We start from the raw sequence: 24,604 nt of genomic DNA, 5'->3' as shown, positions 1-24,604 counted from the left end.
ACCAGGGTCTACACCTTTCAACCCAACAGGAAAGTTTTTATTTGTCCTTGGGAAATTAAAACAATGAAATGACTAATCAGGTTCTTGTGAGAAAACATAAGCCAGCTTTGCAAGCAGTTGATTTAAATGTTTCAGCTTCTGAATTCCCACCACCCATCCCGAGAAGTAACCTGAACACAGGCCCTACTGGGGGAGAGAATACTGTGAACAGAACTGACAAGGTGAGGGGACCACTCATAACAGCAATTTTCCACTTATCTTGCTCACATTTTCCTTTTTAAAAAGGCCATTCACCCCAAGAACGCATTTCCGAGGTGCTGACTGAGCCCCTTTGGTCTGGAAGGCGTTTCCCCCTGGTCTGGAATGTTCGCTTCGGCTCCGGAGGGTACTGGGTCAGTTCACCAGGATGAAGTTGGACTTGCAGTGAGCTTTACAAACGGGAGGAACACGGGTCAGAACCAAGAGGTAAAACATGACATGTAAACTAGCACGGGGACACTCCCATCCAGCTTACCTATAAATTCTGTCACAGGGTCATGTTCACCTTCAGTCTTAATGGTGCCTGCGATGCTGTCGTTTTCCAAGATGGGGAGAAAAAGCTGCACGAAGTCAGAGGTGTATGGCGGAGCTATGACGTCGAGCACCTGCAGGGAGAGGACAACAGGTCACTGTTCCTGCACACACGCCCACGAGCAGCCTCGAACCACAGGCTGATGAAATGCCAGCTGGTCTGTAGTAAACCACCCTCCCTACCCAGCGTCTTGCTCCCCAGTGACCCTAGGACCCAGAGGGCAATGCAGGTAAACACAGTACAGTCCCAGCATGTAGGAGGAAACTGGTATCTATGTCACCATAATCGGCATGGTTACCAGGAAGCACAGTTCTCAGGGTTAGGTACAAAACACACTTAATTAATCCAGAAAGGGCACTGTTAGTATACACAGTAAGGAACATGAAACAAATGGTGTTGCTGACCTCGGTTACAAAATAGCGAATGAGAGAAATGTCAGTGTCCAGCTTCTCCAGACACTTGCGGATGTAACCGACAACAGGAAGTACATAACCTCGACTCAGCAGGTGTACCATCCTGTCCAACAGGGTCTTCTTCAACTCAAGCTACAAGAGTGAACAGAGAAATCAGTTAGAGAAGGCCCTCTCCTCGGCCACCTGGCAGCCCCGCCCCTCTCACCTGTTCCATCACGTCCAGCTGGGAGTGCTCCGTCTCAAAAAGTTTCACCAGCAGCTGCAGGACCTGGGGGTGTAGGAGCTGGTGGCAGGTGCTGATCTGCAAACAGGCCAAGGAAGCCCTGCTGAGCATGAGGGCTGATCCCAAGGCTCATCATCAGCACACAGAGCCACTGTCACTGTCACAGCCAATAAACAGCTTATCCTAACAACTGTGGTCCCCATCACTCAGCCCAGCCAGTCAGCTGGCTTCACTTAATAAAAACACAGACATCTACACAATGAACCGTCCTCAAAAGGAAAACCCTGGTTTACGATAGAAATAACTCACTTTGGAGATTAAAAATGGAGGCAGAGTAAGTGGATGCTGCATGGACTTGCTCCAGGACCAAACTGGATTTACAACTAAAATACAGAAAAACTTCCTGAATAATCAACAGAAGACTTGCTGGAGAGAACCCTGATAACCAAGGACCAAAAGTGAAGACCCCTTAAAGACCGGTAGGAGGGGCGGAGGGGCGAAAGCGTGAAGGGCTGGCCGGGCTCAGACAGACAGCAACTAAAGTTCCAGAGATGTATCTCAGCTGTGGGGGTTACGACTAAGAACTCTGGGGTCTAATTCCCAAGATAGGCCCCCCCATCAGAGAGCACCAGAAATGAGAAGGGTACCCACAAAACATCTGCCTGTAAGAAGCAGCGGAATTGCTGTCTGCGAGGAAGAGACGGCTAGAAATGCAAACACCCTCTTAAAGCACCAACATACAAAATTCCCTGTGGAGCCACCCACCTTGTGCTCCAGCAGAGGGAGGGCAGAGTGGACTGGAGCTGTGCGAGCAGAAGCTGGGATCAGGGGCTCTGACATTAGAGCTCAGAAGGCAGAAACCCTGGTTTCCTGTGTTGAGTCACTCTCTCAAGCAGCAGAGGACATCTTTCCCACACAGACATTTGCTATATAGGTAACCTGGCCTGGGGGAAATATAGTTGACCCACCATATTGGAAAACACCTTGTCCCATGGAACAGAGTTGCTCAGGCCCATTAAGAGACTGAGAATAACAATTAGCTTCCAGGCAGAAGCAAATGCCCCACCCAGTACAAAAAAAAACTCTCACCACACCTGAGAACCATTGCCTGAGGGCAAGTATAGTAGTCATTCTATCAGTCTGTAAGCAGAGGCAGTGTCTGGAGGTTTTGAGTCTTTGCCTGATCTAATTAGTCAGACATGGGGTTTGACACTGTCCTGCTCTAGAGATTGGGAAGCACAGCAGATCTATCTCATACATACTAGTAGTCACAAACCAAAACAGGCAGAAAAAATGAGGAGACAAAGAAACAACCCCTAAATGAAAGAACTAGAGAATTCTCCAGAAGAAGAGATAAATGAAGCAGAGATAAGAAATGTATCTGAAACAGAGGTTAGAGTAATGATGGTAAAGATGCTCAACAGCATGAAAAAATATATAGTAACTATGAAAACAGAAAAAAAGAATGACATTACACAAATAAAGAACACATTGGAAGGAATACACAGCAGATTAGGAGAATCTGAGGATCGAATCAGTGAATTAGAAGACAGGGTTGAAAAAATGACTCAATCAGAGAACCAAAAAGAAAAGACAATTTAAAAAGAGGAGGATAGATTAAGAGAGCGATGGGACAACGTGAAACATAACAATATTTGAATAGCAGGTATGTCAGATGTGGCAGAAAGGGAGAAAGGGATAGAAAATGTGTTTGAAGAAATAATGGCAGGAAAGGTCCCCAACCTGGTAAAGGAAAAAGTCACACAAGTCCAGGAGGCACAGAGAACCCCAAGCAAGAAGAACCCAAACAGACCCAAGCCCAGACACATAAAATAACAAGAATTATAGACAAAGAGAAAATCTTAAAGGCAACAAGAGAAAAGAAAATTGTTCCCTACAAAGGAGCTTCTTCTATAAGGCTAACACCTGATTTCTTATCAGAAACCCTACAGGCCAGAAGGGAATAGCACAAAGTACACAAGGTAATAGAAAACAAGGTTCTGAAACCAAGATTACTATATCCACCAAGGCTATCATTCAAAATAAAGACCTTCCCAGACAAAAAAAAAAAGGCTAAAGGAGTACATCAACACCAAGCCAACATTACAAGAAATGCTAAAGGGACTACTGTAATAAGAAACAGAGAGAGAAACCTAAGCATACAGAATTAAAATGGCAATAAATAAGTACCTATCAATAACAACCTTAAATGTAAATGGATTAAATGTTCCAATCTCCAATCAAAACACCTAGGGTAGCTGAATGGATATAAAAACATGATCCAAATATATGCTGTCTACAAGAGACCCACCTGACAACACAAAGATAGACCACAGGTTAGGACACAAAATGAGTCTCTACAAGTTCAAGAAGATTGAAATCATATCAGGCATCTTCTCAGATCACAATGGAATGAAATTAGAAATCAACTACAGTAAAAACACCCAAAAACATTCAAACTCATGGAGACTAAATAGCATATTATTAAACAATAAATGGGTTACCAATGAGATCAAGAAAGAAATAAAAAATTTCCTGAAAACAAATGATATGAACACAAAACAACCCAAAAATCTCTAGGAAAAAACAAAGCAGCCCTGAGAGGGAAGTTCATAGAACTACAGGCCTACCTCAAAAAACAAGAAAAATCAACAATAAGCTACTTAACACTACAACTCAAATAATGAGAACAACAAGGGAAGCTCAGAGCAAGCAGAAGGCAGGAAATAATAAAAATTAGAGCAGGAATAAATGACATAGACTAAAAAAGCAATACATAAAATCCATGAAACCAAGAGCTGGTTCTTTGAAACGATAAACAGAATTGATGAACCTTTTGCCAGACTCATCAAGAAACAGGGAGGACCCAAATAAGTAAAATCAGAAACCAAAGCAGAGAAATAACCACTGACACCACAGAAACACAAAGGATCACAAGAAAATACTATGAACAACTATATGCCAACAAGCTGGACAATGTGTATGAAATGAACAAATTCCTAGAAAAAATACAATCTCCCTAAACGGAATTAGGAAGAAATCAGAAAGCCTGAGTAGGCCAATAAAAACTTAGGAAGTTTGAAGCAGTATTCAAAAAACTCCCAGCAAACAAAAGCCTGGGACTGCTTTACAGGGGAGTTTACCAAACATTCAAAGATCACTTATCCTCCTCACACTATTCCACAACATCCAAGAGGAAGGAACACTTCCAAGCTCTTTTTATGAGGCCAGCATTACCCTAATTCCAAAACCAGGTAAAGACACCACAAAGAAAAATAATTACAGGCCAATATCCCTGATGAACATAAATGCTAAAATCCTCAACAAAATATTAGCAAATCAGATCCAGCAATATATTACAAAGATAATGCACCATGACCAAGCGGGAATTATTCCGGGAATGTAAGGCTGGTACAATATCTGCAAATCAATAAATGTGATACACCACATTAGTAAATTGAAAGACAAAAATCACACGATCATATCAATAGACACAGAAAAAGCATTTGACAAAATCCCACACCCATTTTCTATAAAAACTCTCAGCAAAGTGGGAATAGAGGGAGCATAGCTCAACATGATAAAGCCCATATATGACAAACCTACAGCCAACATCATACTCAATGGTCAATAGCTAAAACCATTTCCCCTAAGAACAGGATCAAGACAGGGATGTCCACTTTCACCACTCTTATTCAATATAGTACTGGGAGTCCTAGCCACAGCAATCAGACAAGAAGAAATAAAAGGCATCCAAATTGGAAAGGAAGAAGTAAAACTCTCATTATTCGCAGATGACATGATATTGTACATAGAAAACCTTAAAGACTCAACCAAAAACTTCTAGATTAATAAATGAATTTGGCAGTGTAGCAGGATACAAAATTAACCCTAAAAAATGGATGCCTTTTTAAAAAAATATATATTTTATTGATTTTTTTACAGAGAGGAAGGGAGAGGGATAGAGAGTTAGAAACATCGATGAGAGAGAAACATCGATCAGCTGCCTACTGGGGATGTGCCCGCAACCAAGGTACATGCCCTTGACTGGAATCGAACCCAGGCCGACGCTCTATCCACTGAGCCAAATCGGTCAGGGCTGGATGCCCTTTTATACACCAATAATGAATTCCCAAAAAGAGAAACTAAAGAAGCAATCCCATTTACCACTGCAACAAAAATTTTAAAATTCTTAGAAATAAACTTAACCAAGGAGACAAAAGAACCGTACTCAGAAAACTACAGGACATTGAAAAAATACATATAAGAACATAAAAACAAGTGGAAGAATAGACCGTGTTCACGGGTCGGTAGAATTAACATCTTTCAAATGTCCATACTACCCAAGGCAATCTACAAATTCAATGCAATCCCTATTAAAATACCAAGAGCATATTTCACATCTCTAGAACAAATATTCCAAAAATTTATATGGAATAAAAAAAAGACCCCGAATAGCTGCAGCAATCTTGAGAAAGAAGAAGAAAGTTGGAGGAGTCACAATACCAGATTTCAAGTTATACTATAAAGCCACCATAATCAAAACAGCCTGGTACTGGTAAAAGAACGCCATATAGATCAACTGAACAGAATAGAGACCCTAGAAATTGACCCAAGCCATTATGCTCAATATTTGACAAAGGAGGCAAGAGCATACAAAGGAGTCAAGACAGTCTCTTCAATAAATGGTGTTGGGAAAATTGGACAGATACCTGCAAAAAAATGAAACTAGACCACCAACTTACACCATACACAAGAATAAATTCAAAATGGATAAAAAACTTAAATGTAAGTTGTGAAACCATAAAAATCCTGGAAGAAATCATAGGCAGCAAAATCTCAGACATCTCTCATAGCAATATGTTTACGGATACATATCCTAGGGCAAAGGAAACTAAGGAGAAAATAAAAAATTGGGGCCACATCAAAATAAAAAGCTTCTGCTCAACAAAAGAAGCCATCAACAAAATGAAAAGGGAGCCCACCTAATGGGAGAACATATTTGGCAATGATACATCTGAAAAAGGGTTAAAATCCAAAATATATAAGGAACTCAGACAACTTAACAGAAGGAAGACAAACAATCCAATTAAAATATGGGCAAAGGATATAACTAGACACTTCTCCAAAGAGGACATACAGATGGCTAAGAGACATATGAAAAAATGCTCAAGATCACTGATCATCAGAGAGATGCAAATTAAAATGACAATGAGGTATCACCTCACACCTGTCAGAATGGCTACCACCAACAAGTCAACAAATGACAAGAGCTGGTGAGGATATCGAGAAAAGGGAACCCTAGTACACTGCTGGTGTCAATGCAGACTGGTGTAGCCATTACTGAAAACAGTATGGAGTTTCCTCAAAAAACTAAATATGGATCTGCCATTTGATCCAGTGATCCCACTTCTAGGAATATAACCTAGAGATACATGAAATAAAAATCAGAAAGAATGTATGCACCCCTAGTTCATAGCAGCATTAATTTGCAATAGCTAAGATCTGGTAAAAGCCCAAGTGCCCATCAGTAGATGAGTGGATAAACAAGCTGTAGTACATTTACACCATGGAATGCTATGCAGCAGTAAAAAAGAAGGATCTCTTACCCTTTGAGACAGCATGGAGGGACCTGAAGAGTATCATGCTAAGTGAAATAAGTCAGTCAGAGAAAGACAAGTATCACATGATTGCACTCCTATGTGAAATCTAAATAACAAAATAAACTAATGAACAGAATGTATCCAGAGCTTTGGAAGCATGGAACAGAGTGCAGAATCTTAGAGGGAAGGCGGGGAGGGTAGGTGGGTGGGAGGTAATCAACCAAGGACCTTGTATGCATATATGCATGGCTCATGGACACAGTTAATGGGGCAGTGAGGTCCTGGGTCTGGGGATGGGCTGGACGGGGTCAGGTGGGGGGAGGGAGAAGGAGACATATGTAATACTTTCAACAATAAAGAATTATTTTTAAAAATTCTGAAATTAGAAAAAATAAACAAACAATAAGACAAATATAATATTTAGGGACAACAGAAAAGTTATTGATAGCAAGAAATGATATCTAAGTTAATATATTAATATAAGTGGATGATAGACAGCAAGGTATGCTAACTTTTTTCATACAAAAGGCAGAAAAAATACTTTTTTCTATTTGCTTTAATAATGATAGAAATAAAGTCTAAACAGAAGCATGAGTACATGCAACTGACAGTTGACAAAGGGAGGGGCAACTGGAAATAAAAATGAAATAACGTGCTTTGATAAGAATTTCCTGAGTTCACTGTACAGATGTGCTAGAAACACAAGCACATATAGCACAAGGACGGACAGTGCCGCAGGTCCTGGTACAATGTTTTCTTCAATGTCGTTTTGTTTCGACGCTGATGGGATGCTAGGGGCACTAACTCTGGTTCCTATGCATTAGCCCATGATCAAATCGTTTCCCTTTAGTCAACGCACCACTGTGTGCTGTGTGTGGCTCTCCCGCCCCTACCTCATCCAGCAGCGCCAGGTGCACCGGGGTGTGGTCAGTCTGAAGTTGGAAGTACCGAGGCTCTGACACGGTCCAGTCCACCCACTTCAGCACACCCATCGCCACCACTGGAAACCTGCCGGTAACAAGACACAATGCTCCCTTTCAAAATTTTTTCAGCAACAAACAAAGGTTTAAAAAACAAGGACAACAAGCTCAATCTATCCCATCAATCCTTTCTGATACTCTCTGCAAGGGAGATACCCATTAGTGAGATGAGCCGGCTCCCTGCCAACACGCAGTGAAGAACCCTGCTCAGCGCTCGGCTCCTTTACTTCCTCCCCGCTTGACAGGAGAGCATCCATGCAGCCCCGCGGGAGCTGGGGGACAGGCTGAAGTTCAGTGTTATTTAGCAAACTCCTTCTTTGTCCCTATAGCACAGGCTGACGGGAAAGACTCAAGCGCCTAGAGAACACCCATTTGTAAGCTTTTCTATGAACTCTTACTGATATAATTGGCATAATTGTTGGGTCTAACTTTTCCTGTCAATAGACCCTTTTCTCCAAATCAGTTTTTGTAACTCAGTTTAAAGTTCTCTATAAACATTCAAACAAGAAAAAATAAATGAGTAAACATTTCTGAAGCTTCTGCAGGGTTTTGAGCAAACTACTCCAAGGGATGAAGGTGAGCCCCAAGTGGTCTGCTTACCTGATGCACTGGTAGAGTGTGCTCAGCTCGGCCACCAGTTCAGAGGCTCCCTTGTTCTCATTACAACACAGATTGTGAACGGTTTCGACCGCCTTCGACGTCGACTTCAGCTCATCCTTGTTGATGCTCACTCGCTTGTTCTGAAAACACCCCCAACCCCGTTGGTGAATCCCACGGAGCACATGCCTAGCCAGTGGGGTGATCTGCTATGGGCCACCTCTCCCTGCAAAGGCCCCTCCCTACTCTGAAGTCAGGGGTCCATTTACATTTAACTGTCACCCTCCCCAGGCACACATTACAGAGAGACTGAAAAAGGTCTCTTTTTTTTTTAAGATCTCATTCTTTAGTCACAACAAACTTCAAACTATAGTTTGAATAAGTAGTAGAGATGCTGTGTTCATTTTCTTGAGACTGTTTTTGGCACTTCGACTGTTTTATGAATAAACACTAAAAAAGACATTTCTGACACTATACGGGCTCATGATTTCTTGTAGCCAGAATCCCCAACCGCCGAGAGGAGGGGGTCACTTGTGTCCCTAACAGCACCTTCTTCCAGGTCTCCACCACGCTGGCCGCATACGCCAAGATGTGGATGTACTTGTGCTTGTGGTCCTGGTTGATCCTGGCACCGGGTTTGAAGAGCGACTGCATGAACAGGTCCAGGAAGGCTGGCACCCGGATCTGGGGAGGACACATGACAAGTTGGGAAGGGACGCAGAAACATGGCAGGTGAGTCCACGCGCTCTCATGTGGTGGGTGGTGGGCCGTGAGTGGCGCACACCCAGCAGCTGCTTCAGTGTGTGGGCTTGGCGTGGGATGGGGAGGACCAGGCAATGCCCAGAAACATTTCGACAGGAGTTTGTGCTCACTGGCGTGAGAGAATTAAGAGAGACACAGACTTCTGCAGTCCCCCTTCCAACTCGGCACGGGGTGCCCCGCTTTACTGTTACAATGAAAAGGCACTTACGAGTTCAACAGGAGGCGGGTCCATGCTCGTAAACATCTTGAACAGGACTGTGATGTCAGCCGGATTCAGGGCTCCTTTGGACAACATAGCCCCAAGGGCCTGGCACGCCCTCGGGTAGGAGGCAGCCGTGCCTAGTGCTAGTGTGATCTGACTGGCGTCATGGCCTCTTGGTGAAAACAATCAGATATCTCATCGTCAGTAAGGGAGCATACACCATTAGTGACCCCTCCCCGCCTCCCTTTTCCTCCGTGAATGCTCTGACGGCTGGGATCTGTTTTTCCTAGTCCTGCTTTCACGGTACACTCACTAACTGACCCAGGCGACAACACCTGGAGCTACCGGGAAGGAAGGGCTCCAACACAGCTCGCAGACTTCCTAAAAGGAACCACTCACTTTCTAAATACCTTGTTAAGACTCCACCAGTAGAAAATAAAGAGCTAATCTTATTCTACAATATGGACACCACCACAATAATTAGACTACTGACTAACCACTTCCAGACTATTCTTATTTACAGCTGATAAATCCCCATATATGAAAACACAGGTTCAAAACTCCAGTGAGTTGAACAATCTTCAAGTACTTAACAAATTATTCATCAAAGCAACACTTAAGGAAGCAAGGCCTCCCCACGTCCTGAAGTTCCCCTGGCTTCTCCAGCTTGGGGGTCAGAGGCAGGCTGCCTGTGTGACCGGATAAGAGGGCCTAGAATCTTCGCTTGTGGAAGCAGGGCAATGGGGGGTGTACTGGGGCACCTAGCGGGACCCGGTGATCACAGACACCACTCACTTCTCCTGGGCGAAGCGCTGGACCTCCTGAGCGATCCTGCGCACGGCGGAGCCGCCCTGCTCCTCCTGAGCCAGCACAGACATCATGGCCTGGGCAAACAGGTATGTGTGCTCCCCATGGCACACCATTTTCTGAAAATTTCCAGGGAGAGAGTGTGAGGTTTCACGATACAGCAATGACAAATGCAGAGCAAAGAGCAGATGACCCTGTCCTCCTGAAGGAAGCTGCCACTGTGGAAGGAGCTTTTGGCCGGGGTGTCCCCTAAAGGAAGGGGCATTTCACACGGGAAATGCTCGACCCAACTGCCTCCTTCCACTCCGAGATCAATTAAAAACTTACGGCAAACTCAGGAAGATTTTTTTCAAGGTTTTCTTCTCCTCCATCCAAAATTGTAGCCAGAGAGGTACGGAGTACTCTAGAGAACACCTCCAGCTGCTGGCAGGCTGTGGATACACTGGTTATCTCCCCTTGGTACCCTGCGTCAGAAATAAGCTACAACCAAAAATAAGAAGCCAAACAGAGTGTCAGCAAGTAGCGGCTACACATTTCACAGCAAGTTGGCTTGTTATCAGTGTTCGTGGTGAGATGGGACAAGCAAGCACTGGTCTCAGTCACACACCTTCACTCTGACCCTGCTTCGCCTCTAACTAGGTTTGTGCCCAAGCCGACCACCTGGCTCAGTTTCTTTGTGAAATGGAGGAGACAGACCAGGCAGTCCTAAAGGCCCCCTTGGGACACAATGGACTCTCTGTTTCTGCCAAATCCTAGAAACCCCAGATATGTTGACCCAAAAGCACACACACAAATTCTGTGCTTTTCTTTCTCATGTAAGGCTTACTAAAGTAAGATGAAGGCCTTTACCCAAAAAGCAAATGCAGTCTTTCAAAGGAGAAAGATCACCCACCCACTAACCATCCTTAAAAATAACAATTGCTCATGAATGCTTTTGTCTTTCTCTGACTCTGGCCCTCTTCCTACCTTAACAGTGAAGTTAAGCATCAAACAGTCTGGATGAGCTTCAGCCAGTTTGTAGAAAAGATCTCTCCATGTGGTATGTGCAATCATTTGTTCAAGCCAAGCTGGGGTCTGCCAACAGACAGACAGACAGACAGACAGGGAGAGGTGAGGCCCAGCATTAGCTTAGTGAAGACTGTGCTGTCTAAACAATCACGGATATTTTCAGCTGCAGAGTAGAGCCCTGGGAGCATTGGATGTGGCCCCACAGTCCCAGAGCTGCTGACGCCACACGGGCAGCTGAGTGACAGTTGAACACCCACTCACGGCTTCTGGGAGAGCCGACTCCACACAGGACACGCCGAGGCACTTCCTGGAGACTTCCAAGAGTCCCACAGAAGCACGCGCACAGGAGTACATCACACGCACAACTGCTTCCTGCTAAATCAGCTGTGCGCCTGGGCACAGAGGACAGGCAACTGAAATAGCGCAGATGGCTTTGCCATCACTGGTGAAGCAGTCATGGGAATGTGACTCTCGGCTCTCCTACTGCATGGCTGCCAGGGCTGTGCTCTGCATCCACCAGCCTTCCGCGCCAAGGTTGAGCTGCCCATAGGCTGCTCCCAGACACTGAGGGTGGCAGGGCTCTGAGGGCTCCAGTGACAGGTGATTGTGGCTTGCAGACTCTGACACTGCTGAAACTTTCTGACAACTGCACTATCGTCTGAGACCCCTCGTACCCGCCCTCCCTCTTGTCTTCCGGAGTCAGACCTGCCTCACAGCTCCTCAGCCTCCTCTAGCCACTACCCGTCTTCCTCAAAGGTGTGTCCCCCCAAACCTCCCACTTACTAATCCAGCCCTGGCACCTTGCTTTTGGAGGACCTAAATGAACAAACCACACCACCTCAGAGCCTGTGCCTAGAGTAGCACGGAATGGGAGGTGGGAATCTGCTGTTCTTTCTCTGGAGCTGGTACCTGTGTGCCTCTCCCCACTAGACCAAGTGTGGTATTTAAAGGGCAATTCTGACTCGATGCAACTTCTGGCTCACACCCCGATTTTAGTCCCTAACTCTTACATTTCTTATATAACATGCCACACTCCACTGTACACATGGAATTAGCAAAAGGCCTTAGGAACTGGTATTAGAAAAAGAAAAAAAGGCCCCTCACCTCTCCTTCTTCAGTAAAAATAGAGTCTGCTTTGCGGGGGTCAAAGTGTTTGATCAATAAATTCTTCAAGTGATTCTCCACGGTCTCCTGCACCTGCACGGGTTCAACGCCTGAGAGAGAACGACAACCTCTCAACTCGTTGTGTTGCTTTAAAGAAAGTAGATAGCTCCAGTCTATACGTGAGACAAATATCAGAGACCTGCTTCTGACAACTGAGGATCTGGGATCTCTTTTAAAAATTCCTAGTTAGTAACCCTACTCAGTGCTAAGAGCCCAAAGGAGCACAGAGCAGAACACAAGGATGCTCTACCCTTTTCTACACAGACAGGACAATGTCTTCAGTCCTCGCTAAGGACAAGGACAAATGACCAAACCAGACAGGCAGGGGGACAGACAGGCACACCCCTGCACAGGAGGAGGGAGCAGATGCCAGCCAGCAGAGACACTTGTCTAACCACTGTGACAGCGATGACAGACTCGTTTTCAGGAAGTCTTACTGTGTCGTCGCAGCCACTTTCGTGACTGACAGGAGGCTCTACTCTGATCACATTCGCTGAAAGCCACAATCATACTCAGCCCTAAACTGTCCACCATCTGCTGTTTGCTATCATGGGCCTCTGAAATGGCACACTGACCATACACCGTATAACAGTCCAATGAGAATCACAGTAGTGGGCTATCTGTAAACCTCAGTTCCCGAATGAAAGATAAGGGTAGGAAAGTTCAGTTCCATCTTACTACGTCTTAAAAACCAGGAAGACAGAGAAGCTTTCCTATTTATCGGCATTATAATGACCCAAAGGTCTTCGAAAAAGCGGGAGACGGTGATGAGCAGCCAGGACGGGCCGCCCAGAGCACCTGTCTGAATGAGCCACTCGGGCCGCCCAGAGCACCTGTCTGAATGAGCCACTCGGCCAGCAGGTTGACAGTCTGGGCCACAGCAGTGTAGTTCTCTGACAAGAGCTGGATCACGTTCTCTGGAGACCCTCCTGCCTGGAAGTACCTAGAAAAAGGAACAAACTCTCACCCTAAAGTGACGGTAGACAGGCAAGGGGGTGGATGACAATAGGGAGGCAGGTAAGGAGGGACAGGTTATTAAGGTTTTTACAGTGTGGAGGGGACCCCTAGAAGCCTTCCTGTCCAATATCACAGCATTCTTACTTTTACAGGTCACCTTCTGGGCCCACTACAAAACCTTCCCTAAATTATCGCCACCCTCGTCCCAAAACAAATAACCCTTCTCACGTTCGTACCTCTTGAGAGTGTTGAAGATGGAGGGCTCCATGATGTAGTCCCGGGTGGAAAACTTGTGGAGGCACTCCTGCTGGACCTCAGCGTCATCCTCCCCCTCGGCATACTCCTCCTCCTGCGGGGGGCCATTTCTCCATTAACACACGCTCCGGTAACCTCACAAGTCTCTCTCACACTGTCCCCTTCAAATTATTCCACACACGGCACATTATTACATGTGACTTCCGTGCGACTCTCAGGGAGTGGGCTGGCCAAGAAAATGGGATCCAGAGTCACACCAAGGGGGTCTGTCTTGGCCTCTACCCTGGAGAACCTGTGCACGCGGTCACACAAGCCACCTCGCCTCTGGGCACCTTCCCTGTTAAACAAAGGGCATCAAAGCACCTGCTCCCACTTGGCTGTTGGGAGGACTGCACAGCTAATTTTTGGAAGAGCCAAATCCAGTGCCTGCCATTTAGTAAGAGTTCAGCAGACATTAGCTATTACTGTTTTTACTATTATTCTGTATGTGCCATTTCACGCTTTCTGGCCAAGTTAAGGCAATAGTGATTCCTGCAGGCACACACCGCCCATCTGCTGTTAGTAAAGACCACAGACTTGCATCGTATAAGCAGCCCTGGCTGGGTTCTAGCCCCCTTCTACCTGGAAACCACTTAAGCACGTTCCCGAGTCTAAGGACAAAGCAGCAGGATGATGTGATAACCGTGGACCAGTGACCCCGAGGTCTGCCCAGCTTTCCCTCTGTTGTCCTAACGAACAAGCAGGGGCTCCTGAACACTTGCTGTGCGCTGGGAGCACTGGCTGACCCCCAGGGACCTAGGAACATGGAAGACAAGGCGTGTCTCTCCACCCAAGTTCACAAACTAGTCAGAGACCAACCTCCATGTCACTGACTCTCCGTGGGGCCAGAGCTGGGCCAGACTCAGCAATCGTGGCCGCGGCCCAATCCAGTCCTCCTCTTGCTTTTGTGAATAAAACTGTATTGGAACAACAGCCAACCCCGTTTTTTAACAACATGGTACCTATGGCTGCTTTCCCCTTAGAAGAGCAGAGCTGAGTGGCTGCAGAGACCTGCACAGCCTAAAGCCCCGTGGCCGTTACAGAGAAGTCGGCCACCCCTGTGCGGACCGGGGGTCCCCGCTGAGACCGTGCCTGCCCGGGAGCCCTGAACAAGGCTGTGAGGGACGCGGGACTCCCCGAGGCTCCTCCTCCTGTATGAGTCTTGGGCCTCGACCCTGGACCCCCCTCCCTCCTCCTCCATCTCCTCTCGGACCAGACCACCTCCCTGCCCGTGAATCCAGAATTTAGCCTCGATCAATCGATTGATGGATGGATACCTCTCTCTCTCTCTCCAGACTCAAGTGTTCATCCGTCTATTCTCATGTCCATTCAGATGCCCCACCAGAATTCCAAACTCACTTGATCCAAAACTGGCCTCACCTTTCCCCTCCAGCCCATATTTCAGTACAAGGCTCCCCATCTGCCTGCTACCCCAAGGCCACAGACCTAGGCACCCTCAATCCCCCGCCTGTCGGTCCTGCGAGGCCCTTCTCGCCATCTTCCCTCTCTATCCTGGGGGTGTCACAGGACCAGCATTCCCCTCTCACCGCTCACCCGATGCCACAGGCATCTTTTAGAAATGTTTTACTTTTTAACCCTCACCCGAGAATATTTTTTTGCTGATTTTAGAGAGGGAAACACGGATCTGTTGCCTCCTGTATGTGCCTGACCTAAGTATGTGCCTGACCTGAATCGACCGGAAACCGTTCTGTACCCGGCGATGCTCCACCAACCCGGCCACTGGGCCGGGCCGGCCACCTTCCTAAGCCGCCAAGCAGGCGTCGCGCCCCGAAGACACATCCGCTCTGGGGTGCCCTCGGCCTCCGGCTGCCCCTGGCCAGGCTCTGCCCTCGCTCATGCTTCCCCCGCGTGGACGTCACATCTCCCCACTTCCCTCCATCAGCAAGCTCGGCCCCAGGGGACAGGACAGGAGTCACAAAAATGAACCCAGCAGCATCGTCCCGAACTCAGCTCAGCCACCCCTTCATCTTCCCTGCCCTTCTCCTCGTCTGCTCAGGTACAGGTCGCCATTGCGAGCGACAGTGCCAGCTCGCCGGGCCCAGCCCCAGCGCGAGCCCAGTGGGGGCGGAACTGGGTCGTGGCTGAGGCTCGGTCAGTGGGCCGCAGCCCGGGCCGCCATGCCCCTGCGCCCGCGCCCGGCGAGGCGAGGCCCTGCCCAGCGAGGCGAGGCCCTGCCCGACTCTGGCCTCGAAGGTGCCACGTGGCAAACTTGAGGACGGGGCGCTCCCAACTCCACCCGCCACTGCGTCGGCCCATCGGGCCACGTGGGGGGCCGGCAGTTTGATACAGTGGCAATGGCGGCAGGGACCTGGGGTCACCCCGTGTCACGGCTGGTGCCGCCCTTGCCCCCGCCCTGCGGGCCGCCAGGGCAGGCGCGGAGCCCACACGCCGCGTGCGTGGCCCTGGCGGGCGGGTGGGCGGGACGTAAGGGGCGGGCCCCGCCGGCCGGGGTGGGAGGCGACGGGCAGGGCGGCGCGCTGTGCTTGCACCACAAGGTAACCGCGGGGCCGACGCGGCGGGGGCGGGCCGCCCGGTGCCCCCTCACCTGGCCGCCGTCCGCCTCGTCGCCCCGCTCGGCCGCGCTCACGAAGTACTCCTCGTCCATGATGGCGCCCGGCGCGGCCCCCGCCATCGTCTCCCGGGAGCGAGCGCGCGGCCACGGCGCATGCGCACGACGGGCGGGAGAGCGCACGCGCGGCCCCGCGGCCCGGCCTCCCGCGGCCGTGTGCCTCAGCCCAAGCCGGGGGCGGGGGCGGGGCCAAGTGGAAGGGGCGGGGCACCGGGAATTGCCCCAGGCTCCCCGACCCAGGTGCTGAGGGCCTGGAAGCTGGGTGGGGTGCGGGCCTAGGGAACGTCCTGGAGTGACCCTGGAGCACAGCCGGTTAGAAGTTTTGAACTAGAGCAGGGTGGGCAAACTTTTAAACTGGACGGGAGGGCTGGAACAAAAGCATGGATGGAGTGTTTGTGTGAACTAATATAAATTCAAAGTAAACATCATTACATAAAAGGGTACGGTCTTTTTTTGTTTTAGTTTTATTCATTTCAAATGGGCAGGATCCGGCCCGCGGGCCGTAGTTTGCCCACGGCTGAGCTAGAGTCATGCTTGGCCTGGGTTCGCGTCCCCTCCACTTCTAACCTGTGACTTTTAGTCCTGAAATCATCTGCTTCCTCGTCGGATAACTGGCCCCATAGCAGGGCTGACTTATCAGACACAGGGTCTAGGGCCCACGAAAATGTTTTTATTTCTTTTAAATCGGAAGAACAATAACTATTATAACAATGAATCCAGCCTGGATTACATTAGTATATGTATAATTGGTATAAAGAACTAATGCAGTATAATATGTAATTTTTAATATTTCTTTATGAAAGAAGGGCCCATGAAGGCCAAAGTACTTAGAGCCCACAAATGGAGCCCTAGAAAAGAGGAGCTTGCACACAGTAGGTGCTTATTTCCTGTGGTAGCTGCTGAGAATAACAGAGATGATGCTTTTTAAGCCCAAAGCATGGTTCTCAACACATAGTAGGAGGTCCAAAAGCAAGAACCTCCAGACTTCATGGAAAGTTTTGAACAAAGATGTTAACACCCTCTGTTCTGGATGCTGTAAGGGCATCAGAGACAAGAGCGCTGGATACTGATAATAGGATGATTTCTGGAGGGCTCCCCAGGAAGGCACTGTGCTTTCATTCATTCCTTCTTTCATTCCTTTGAGCACTGTTTATTTACCTGTGCCTGACTCTATGCTACTTTTGGAGCTCATTGGTGAACAAATTGGACATGGTCCTTACCCTGAGGGAAGCTACATCTACCCAGGGAGCTGAATGAGGAGAACAAATAAAATAATGACAGAGGATGACAAGTGCTAGTGTTCTGTGATAATAGAAGGGAATGACTTCGGCCAACCAGAGAAAGCTTCTCTGAGTCATATGCCAAAAGGAGTCAAGCAAGCTATGACCGGGAGAGAACACTGTAGGAGAGCAGAGCTGCTTGCCATGTGTCTTTGGAACACAAAGGCCATTGAGAGTGGCACCAGGCAGGCCAGGGAGAAGCCCAGATGAAGCAGAGGAGACAGGCAGGGCCAGATCCTGGTAGGGAGTTAGGTTTTCAACTGAGGGCTATTAGGAAGGATTTAGACCCCTTAGCATGGAGCTTGCACACAGTAGGTGCTCAGTAAGTATTAGTTACTATGACGAGGAGGAAACATTTGGGGTTTTTTTTGGTTTGCTTGCTTTGAGGGAGTGACAGATCATATCTGGGTTTTTGGTGCTGTGTCCCCATAGCTGAGGGGGGAGGCCTTATGTTGGGGAACTTGGAGATGGGAATGCAAGATGGGAGGCCTCAGTGGGAGTTAACGGGTTAAGAAGGGGCTGGGGTAGATGCTCTAAGATTGAGGTTCAGTCCAGAGAATGTAGCAGTCTTGGGAGGGGGGTGGGGAGTGGCTATTGAGTGGGCCAGGAAGATGCTGAGACTTGCAGCCTGTGTGCCCGGGATGGAGGAAGTCAGGTTTCTGCAAGGGACCATCCTGAATTCAGATAGGGACTCGCAGAATTGGAGGTGCCATCGGAACCCCTCTGTGGAGTTGTCTTGCAGGTGGCTGGAGGTGGAAGTCTGTGACTCTAGCTCCTAGTCACAAAATGAAATCTATTAAGTTAATGAATGAATGCCCTGCTGATGGCTTGTTGCAGGGTTCATTTCCATGTGCTTTCTGAAGTGCTGCAAAGAATGGATGGCTGTTAAACTCCTACCTTCTCTCCTCTTGGATTTCCTTTTATAAAATAGTGCCTGAATTGAAAGCAGGCAAATTAATCCATGTATAAGCAATTGCTCGTATAGAAGCAGGGCTTATGTAACTCACCTCTCCCTCAATCAAAAGGTTACTCATTAAATGGATGAACAAACAGCCCCTAATGAAAGCATTATCTTCGGTCTGTAACTCGAAATGATTTAGCATATTGGGTCTATAGGTCTTGCCTCCTGAGATATGATTGACTTGTTTTTTTAAAAGCCTTTCTAAAATGTCCAAATTAGCTTTCATTGCTTAAAATAAATACTCTAAAAACATTTCAAGATGATTTCCTGTTTAAGAAAAATTCTGGTGGAAATTTCCATGGAAATGAAGAGTTGGTTTCACTTAATCCATTTGAGGAACATTTGGAGAACACCTCGGTGTCATGTGCTGGGATGTAGTTGTAAACCATCGACACAGTTTAGTGCTGATGTCGGAAAAAATAAACGCTGTCTCTTATGATAGGGAAAGTGCAGAGGGTCAGGGGCTTGAGCTCATGGAGAGGTCAAGGAACATCTCTCTAGGGAAATGATATTGAAGTGGAGACTTCAGGCTTGAACATGGAATCCTAAGAGAATAGGGCAGAGCAGAGAAAATAAAGATGACAGTGAGAGGAAGTGGCTGGAGTGCAGACCAGAAAAGGGGGGGGGGGGGGGAGAAATGCCTGAGAGATAGAGGCAGGAGTCGGATGACCTAAAAAATGTGCAAGAGATGTGAACTTTATCCCCATGGGAATAGGTAGCCATTGAAAGCCTTTAAACACAAGGGTGACATGATCATATGTAGGGATTTCAGAAGGTTGTTCTGGCTGCCAGGGAGCAAAGCAGGGGTTGGGAGGCCAGTTAGGATGCTGTTGACACAACATCCAAGTTGAGACTGTTGGTTGCCGGAGTCCATTCATTGTCTTCACTAGCTGAGTTTAGACAGAGACCCCCAAAAGCTAGTAACCTTTGAAGTCCTAGCAAAGGTCAGGACTGCGCACCACCCAGTTAATCTAGGAACCACCCAGTTAATTTAGGTAATAATAGTTGAAGCATCATCCCCACCTTAGTTCACTTAATTCCTTAGATACTTGTGTAGATCTTTGTTGATTATTGTTGATCAGATACTCTGCCCATTCCTGGAAATCATCTACTGATGAGCTAATCAGATACTCTGTATATTCCTGGAAATTGTCTGCTGATCTGTGTGTCATTGAAACCTCCTTACCCTAAGGGCTACTCCAGATCAATAAAAGATTGGAGCGGCCTGAGCATCGGTGGAAGTCCTTCGGGACTTGCCTGCCTGGTCCCCCAATATTGCAAAATTATCTCGTGCCATTTCTTTCTCATTTGTTGTGCGGCTCCTCTTTCAGATACCGAACCCTACTCCACGCAGAACGTGGAGGGAGTGTTACTCAACAGTTGGTAACTGCAGTTAAGGCAGGCTTGAGGCTGAAGTGAACACATTTGTATAAGGCTCAGAAGGCCAGACAGAGGGGGTCTGAAAGGTCTCACCCAGTGAGTGCATAATAAACACACAAATATTTAAGTCCTTCATATTCCATCATGCATCAGCCCACTCTTCATGCCACTGAACAGCACCTGCCACTGCCAACCTTTCTGCCACATCCAAAGAGCACTTCTGTGTCTTCATTCTGATTGATATTCCAACACTAATCAGCACAGATAGCCCTGACCCTCTTGAAATCCAATCCTTCCCCTGTATCGGCAGCACTGCACCTGCCTAATTTGCCTCCCACTGCCTTAGCTGTTCCTTCTCAGACTTCTTCCCCTGTTGTCCCCATACATTTCTCTAGCTATTTCAGTTCCTCGGGATGCAGGCTTGGAGTCTTCTCGACCTCCACTCTCTTCCTAGGAGATCTCATCTCTCCTGCCCCTTCAAAATCATCTATATGCTGAGAACTCTCAAATCTGTATCTCCAACCCTTGTGTCATCTCTGATCTCCAGACTTGTGTATCTAAGTGACCTAACTGCCCCTTGACCTCACGATTGGGTTTCCCCAGGGGCATCTCAGCATTTCTGTCAGTACCCCAACGTGGTCCTTCTGCAGGAAATGGGGCCACCAGCTCCACAGTTACCAATACCAATCACTTGGAAGTCATCATTAACTTTTGTTCCCCATACAATCCAAAAGTACTTCCTGTATCAATTTTGCTTTAAAAGCATACCTTCAGTCTCCATATCTCTCATCTCCACTGTCACCTTCTTAGTCCAGATTTCCACGGGGTCTCACTGAGTCAACGGCAATAACCTCAAACTAACTGGCCACATCTATCCTTATTCTGTTACAGTCCATTCTCCAAACATCCACAAAGTCTTGCCTTTTTACATTTTGCTAAATCACTTTATCATAAAGAAAAACACTAAAGATTGCAAAATCCCCCCCCCCCTTTTTTTTGCTATAATTTGTGTCTTCATGAGGCAAATAAACTGGACAAATACTTATGGGGCTGCTACATGAAGGTTAGGTGCCAAGAGGGGAACCAGGAGACTGATGTGAATGTGACCCATGCCATCAAAGAGCTGCAGATCCAACAGGGGAGATATGACATGCATATAGATCATTGAAATACATGGATAACAATGACATGCTGTGAGAGAAGTGCTGATGGTGTTCTCTTGCATTCAGAAAAGGAAGATCTTATTTTTGGCTGAAATGGTTAGGGGCTGTTTCTCGGAAGAAATGGCTTTTGAGCCAATACTTAGCAGGTAGGCAGGATTTCAGCATGCGGAGATTATAGAAAAGGGCGTATTAAGGAAAAGGAACAAGAAGCAAAGGGCATTTGGGAAATAAGAAATGGCTCCGTCCTGTTGATTCACAAGGAAGGGAAAAGGGCCCTGAGAGAAAAAGCTGGAAAGTAGTGCAAGATCTTGGAATGCTTTGAATTACATGCTAATGACATTAGCCTCTGTCTAGAGCAGCGGTTCTCAACCTGTGGGTCGAGACCCCTTGGTGGGTTGAACGACCCTTTCACAGGGGTCGCCTAAATACATCCTGTATATCAGATATTTGCATGACGATTCATAACAGTAGCAACATTACAGTTATGAAGTAGCAACAAAAATAATTTTATGGTTGGGGATCACCACAACATGAGGAACTGTATTAAAGGGTCGCGGCATTAGGAAGGTTGAGAACCACTGGTCTAGAGGGTACAGGCAATGGAAAGCCATGAACAACCTGTTGGGGTCCAGCCCCAGCTGGTCCAGGGGTTCCCAAAGGTGTGGACGGAGTCAGCGAAGAATGAAGGACACGGAGACAGCGTTCAGTTGATCAGCATAGCCAGGTTCTCCTTATTGTCCTGTTACCTCTGTATTTATACCAGTTGATTTTATTTTATTTTCATTTTTATTTTTTAAATAACTGCATCCTTTAATGGCAGTAATACAATTATTGGATTAAGAGACCACAGGAGAAAGGGCAGGTGACGTTTCTGGAAGACAGATACAGAGTACAAAAAGGGGGTGGAATAGAGGCATGAGATGATCATTGTAAAAATACAGTACGTTATATACATATTTGCACCATCAACTTTCTGAAATAGTATTTACACTTTTGTTACCTTCCTGGTTAGAGAACAAATTGTTAAAAGCTTGGCCTGATGGCAAATGAAAATTTGGGGTAAATTCATAGTCCCATGAGGTTCTGAGGCTGAATATCCAAGGAGGGCTCCAGCTTGTAATCCATCCACAAATTTGTTTTAAAAAGTTATTTAATTTGCTTTTACAGAAGAAAATTCTCCGAGAAGGAACAAACCCACAACCACACTGTGTATTCTTACTTATTGTACAAACACCACGGGCTGCAGCCCTCTCTCTGCTCAAGGCCAACACTGGCGGCTGAAGAAAAATATCACTAATGCTTAAAAAAACGAAACAAAAAGACAAAGACAAACCAAACCAACCTGATCACGGCGCACTGACCCTGTGGGGCTGCCTCTCTGGCCTTCGCTTCTGGCCCCAAACACAACTATTTTTTTTCCGGGGAGCGGGGTTTGGTGTAGCAGCCTTGTTCACCTCCCACCCCAAGGTGCAGGGAAGGGGAACCCTTTGGCTGGGTCACCAGGTTTTCTCATTATTAGCAAGGGATCCTTCTTCTTCTTTTTTTTTTTTTTTAAATCTCTGCATAGTATTCCATGGTATAAATGTACCATGGCTTTTTTATCCACTCATCTACTGATGGACACTTTGGCTGTTTCCAGATCTTAGCTATTGTAAATTGTGCTGCTATGAACATAGGGGTGCATACATTCTTTCTGATTAATGTTTTGGGTTTCTTAGGATATATTCCTAGAAGTGGGATCACTGGGTCAAATGGCAGATCCATATTTAATTTCTTTTTATTTTTAATTTCTTCATTCATTAAGTTATTACATATGTGTCCTTATCCCCACATTACCCCCATCCCTCCACTCATGCCCTCAACCCCCTGTTCTCTGTGTCCATTGGTTAGGCCTATATGCTTGCATATAAGTCCTTTGGTTGATCTCTCCTCCTTACCCCCACCCTCCCCTCCCTTCCCTCTGAGGTTGATGATCTGATCGATGCTACTCTGTCTCAGAGTCTGTTTTGTTTTTTTGAAATTATTTTTGTGAGTTTATTTGAGCCAAACTGTTGACATATGCCGGGAAGCAGAACCTCAACAAATTGAGATACTGCTCCGGAGAACGGCAGGGTTACATCTGTATTTATACATTGTAATCAAAGGAGGGACATAGGTGGGTTACATGAAATCCATTGGTAATAGATTAAAGAGGAGGGAAGCAGGGAAACCCCTGGGATTGGATAAAAAGTAAAATGATGGACACATACTTAGGTGGGTGCAGGAACAATTAACATGATAATGAAGGAATTTGTGGTATCTGTCCTGGCACCCCACCCATTTGGTTGTGCCCCAGGGGCTCCAGAAAAAGGGAAGTTACAAGTTAACCAGACATTTCAAGGGAATGTTACCATAGATGCAAAAAGACAGATAGGCTCAGTTAAGGTAAAGGTTGACCTTGTCAGTGAGATACTGGCCTGGGACGTAACTGCCCACCATAACTGCTTTTAAAGTTTAATTTCAGACCATCCTTTGTGGTTACTTTAGGTCTCTAAGTCTGCAAGATGGCCATGCAGGCCTCCCCTGAGCTTGTCAGGTCAGCATGTGGCCCCTTTCATCCACACATCCCCCTTTTGGTCATAAATCAATCCAAAGGATGCATTGATGACCAACCTTTTGGTTGGATAATGGAGTCCCACGGTGCTAGGAAGGCTCATTCCTAGGATGTCTTAGTGTCAGCATGTCTTGCTGAACAGGTGGACCTCTGGGGATCAGGCAAGACCATAACCTTAGATGGCATTTAAGGTTGAATTATTATTATTCAAAAAGGGCAGGTAAATGGGAAGCAGTAAGATCCTATATGTCCTTGTTAACAAAGTATTCTGGATCATTTCTAATTTTTTTGAGCCACCATGATCCGAGTCTTTTTGCTGTTTGTCAAGTTTTGTTTTTCTGCATCTAGTATAACATTTACGTATCAGGAACAAAAGTAACAATACTAAAATTAGGAACAGAAAATGTCTAATACTAGATGAGGGAAAGTCTGAGGGAATAAGCATCCCAGCCAACCGAAAAACCCTTTACATGTATTATCATAATTTTTTATTAAGCTAATTATATGTTTTCCTCCTTCATCCACGGTCACTTGTACCGTATGATACATTTGGCCAGATGAATTAAGACTCTCTACTATTTTATTACCTAGAAGCTCTAATTTTCTTCTGGCCAGTTAGTTTCCATAGAAATGACTTCATGGCGAGGAGTTTAATTTCCCAATACATTGGTTTTTTAGTATAAATATTATCATAGGTTTTATGAAATTAAAAATTCTGCCTATAATTTCAGTATTAAACCATATTCCAATATTATTTAATGTAAACTTGGTGATATTACAGTAATATTCGCTTAGTATAACAGAAGAGTTTTGTTTTTGTTTTTAACCCTTTCAAGCAAAAATGCTCCTTTCCCATATACCATATACTGTTTTCTTTGGGGTAGATACAATAGGCCAGTACTGGGTGAATTCAGTATTCCATACGGATTGGCATAGACAATAGGCCCTGTTGAGTTAGGTTACAATCACGTTCCCATTGTTGGGTTTGTGCATGAGTTTTTATAGTCTGTTGAGTCTGTTCTATCCATGAAACTAAGGCTTTATTGTCTTTCCATG

At 46.4% G+C, this 24,604-nt stretch overlaps 1 protein-coding gene across 3 annotated transcripts; it reads right to left on the bottom strand.

Moving 5' to 3' along the window:
• Positions 1–15: 15 nt before the first annotated feature.
• Positions 16–16,285, bottom strand: NELFCD (negative elongation factor complex member C/D). Of its 3 annotated transcripts, XM_036322204.1 has the most exons (15): positions 16,148–16,285; positions 13,524–13,636; positions 13,164–13,273; positions 12,271–12,380; positions 11,125–11,232; positions 10,486–10,638; positions 10,147–10,277; positions 9,358–9,523; positions 8,937–9,071; positions 8,391–8,530; positions 7,704–7,818; positions 1,190–1,285; positions 976–1,116; positions 515–644; positions 16–428 (listed from the first exon to the last, which is right to left on the bottom strand). In XM_036322204.1, the coding sequence occupies exons 1-15, from the start codon at positions 16,232–16,234 to the stop codon at positions 394–396; spliced, it is 1,770 nt and encodes a 589-aa protein (XP_036178097.1). In that variant the 5' UTR covers positions 16,235–16,285; the 3' UTR covers positions 16–393. The 3 variants fall into 3 exon arrangements, with proteins under 3 accessions (XP_036178097.1, XP_036178098.1, XP_036178100.1); XM_036322205.1 differs by lacking the exons at positions 16–428; positions 515–644 and adding an exon at positions 6,817–6,854; XM_036322207.1 differs by lacking the exons at positions 16–428; positions 515–644; positions 976–1,116; positions 1,190–1,285 and adding exons at positions 3,799–4,627; positions 6,817–6,854.
• Between the last annotated feature and the right edge of the window lie 8,319 nt (positions 16,286–24,604).

The sequence above is a fragment of the Myotis myotis genome, unplaced genomic scaffold (genome assembly GCF_014108235.1).
Source record: "Myotis myotis isolate mMyoMyo1 unplaced genomic scaffold, mMyoMyo1.p scaffold_m19_p_9, whole genome shotgun sequence".
In the NCBI taxonomy this organism is placed as follows: domain Eukaryota; kingdom Metazoa; phylum Chordata; class Mammalia; order Chiroptera; family Vespertilionidae; genus Myotis; species Myotis myotis.
The sequence above is the reverse complement of the archived record's forward strand: the minus strand, read 5'-3'. Positions and strand labels throughout refer to the sequence as shown.

Bases quoted from the DNA above. Each gene is read 5' to 3' on its own strand.
- NELFCD (XM_036322204.1), bottom strand. From the start codon at position 16,234: ATGGCGGGGGCCGCGCCGGGCGCCATCATGGACGAGGAGTACTTCGTG. The intron at 9,524-10,146 runs GTGAGTGGTGTC...GTTTTCACCAAG, and splicing joins CAGCGCTTCGCCCAGGAGAA to AGGCCATGACGCCAGTCAGA. The intron at 1,117-1,189 runs GTGAGAGGGGCG...TCACTCTTGTAG, and splicing joins AGCTGGACGTGATGGAACAG to CTTGAGTTGAAGAAGACCCT.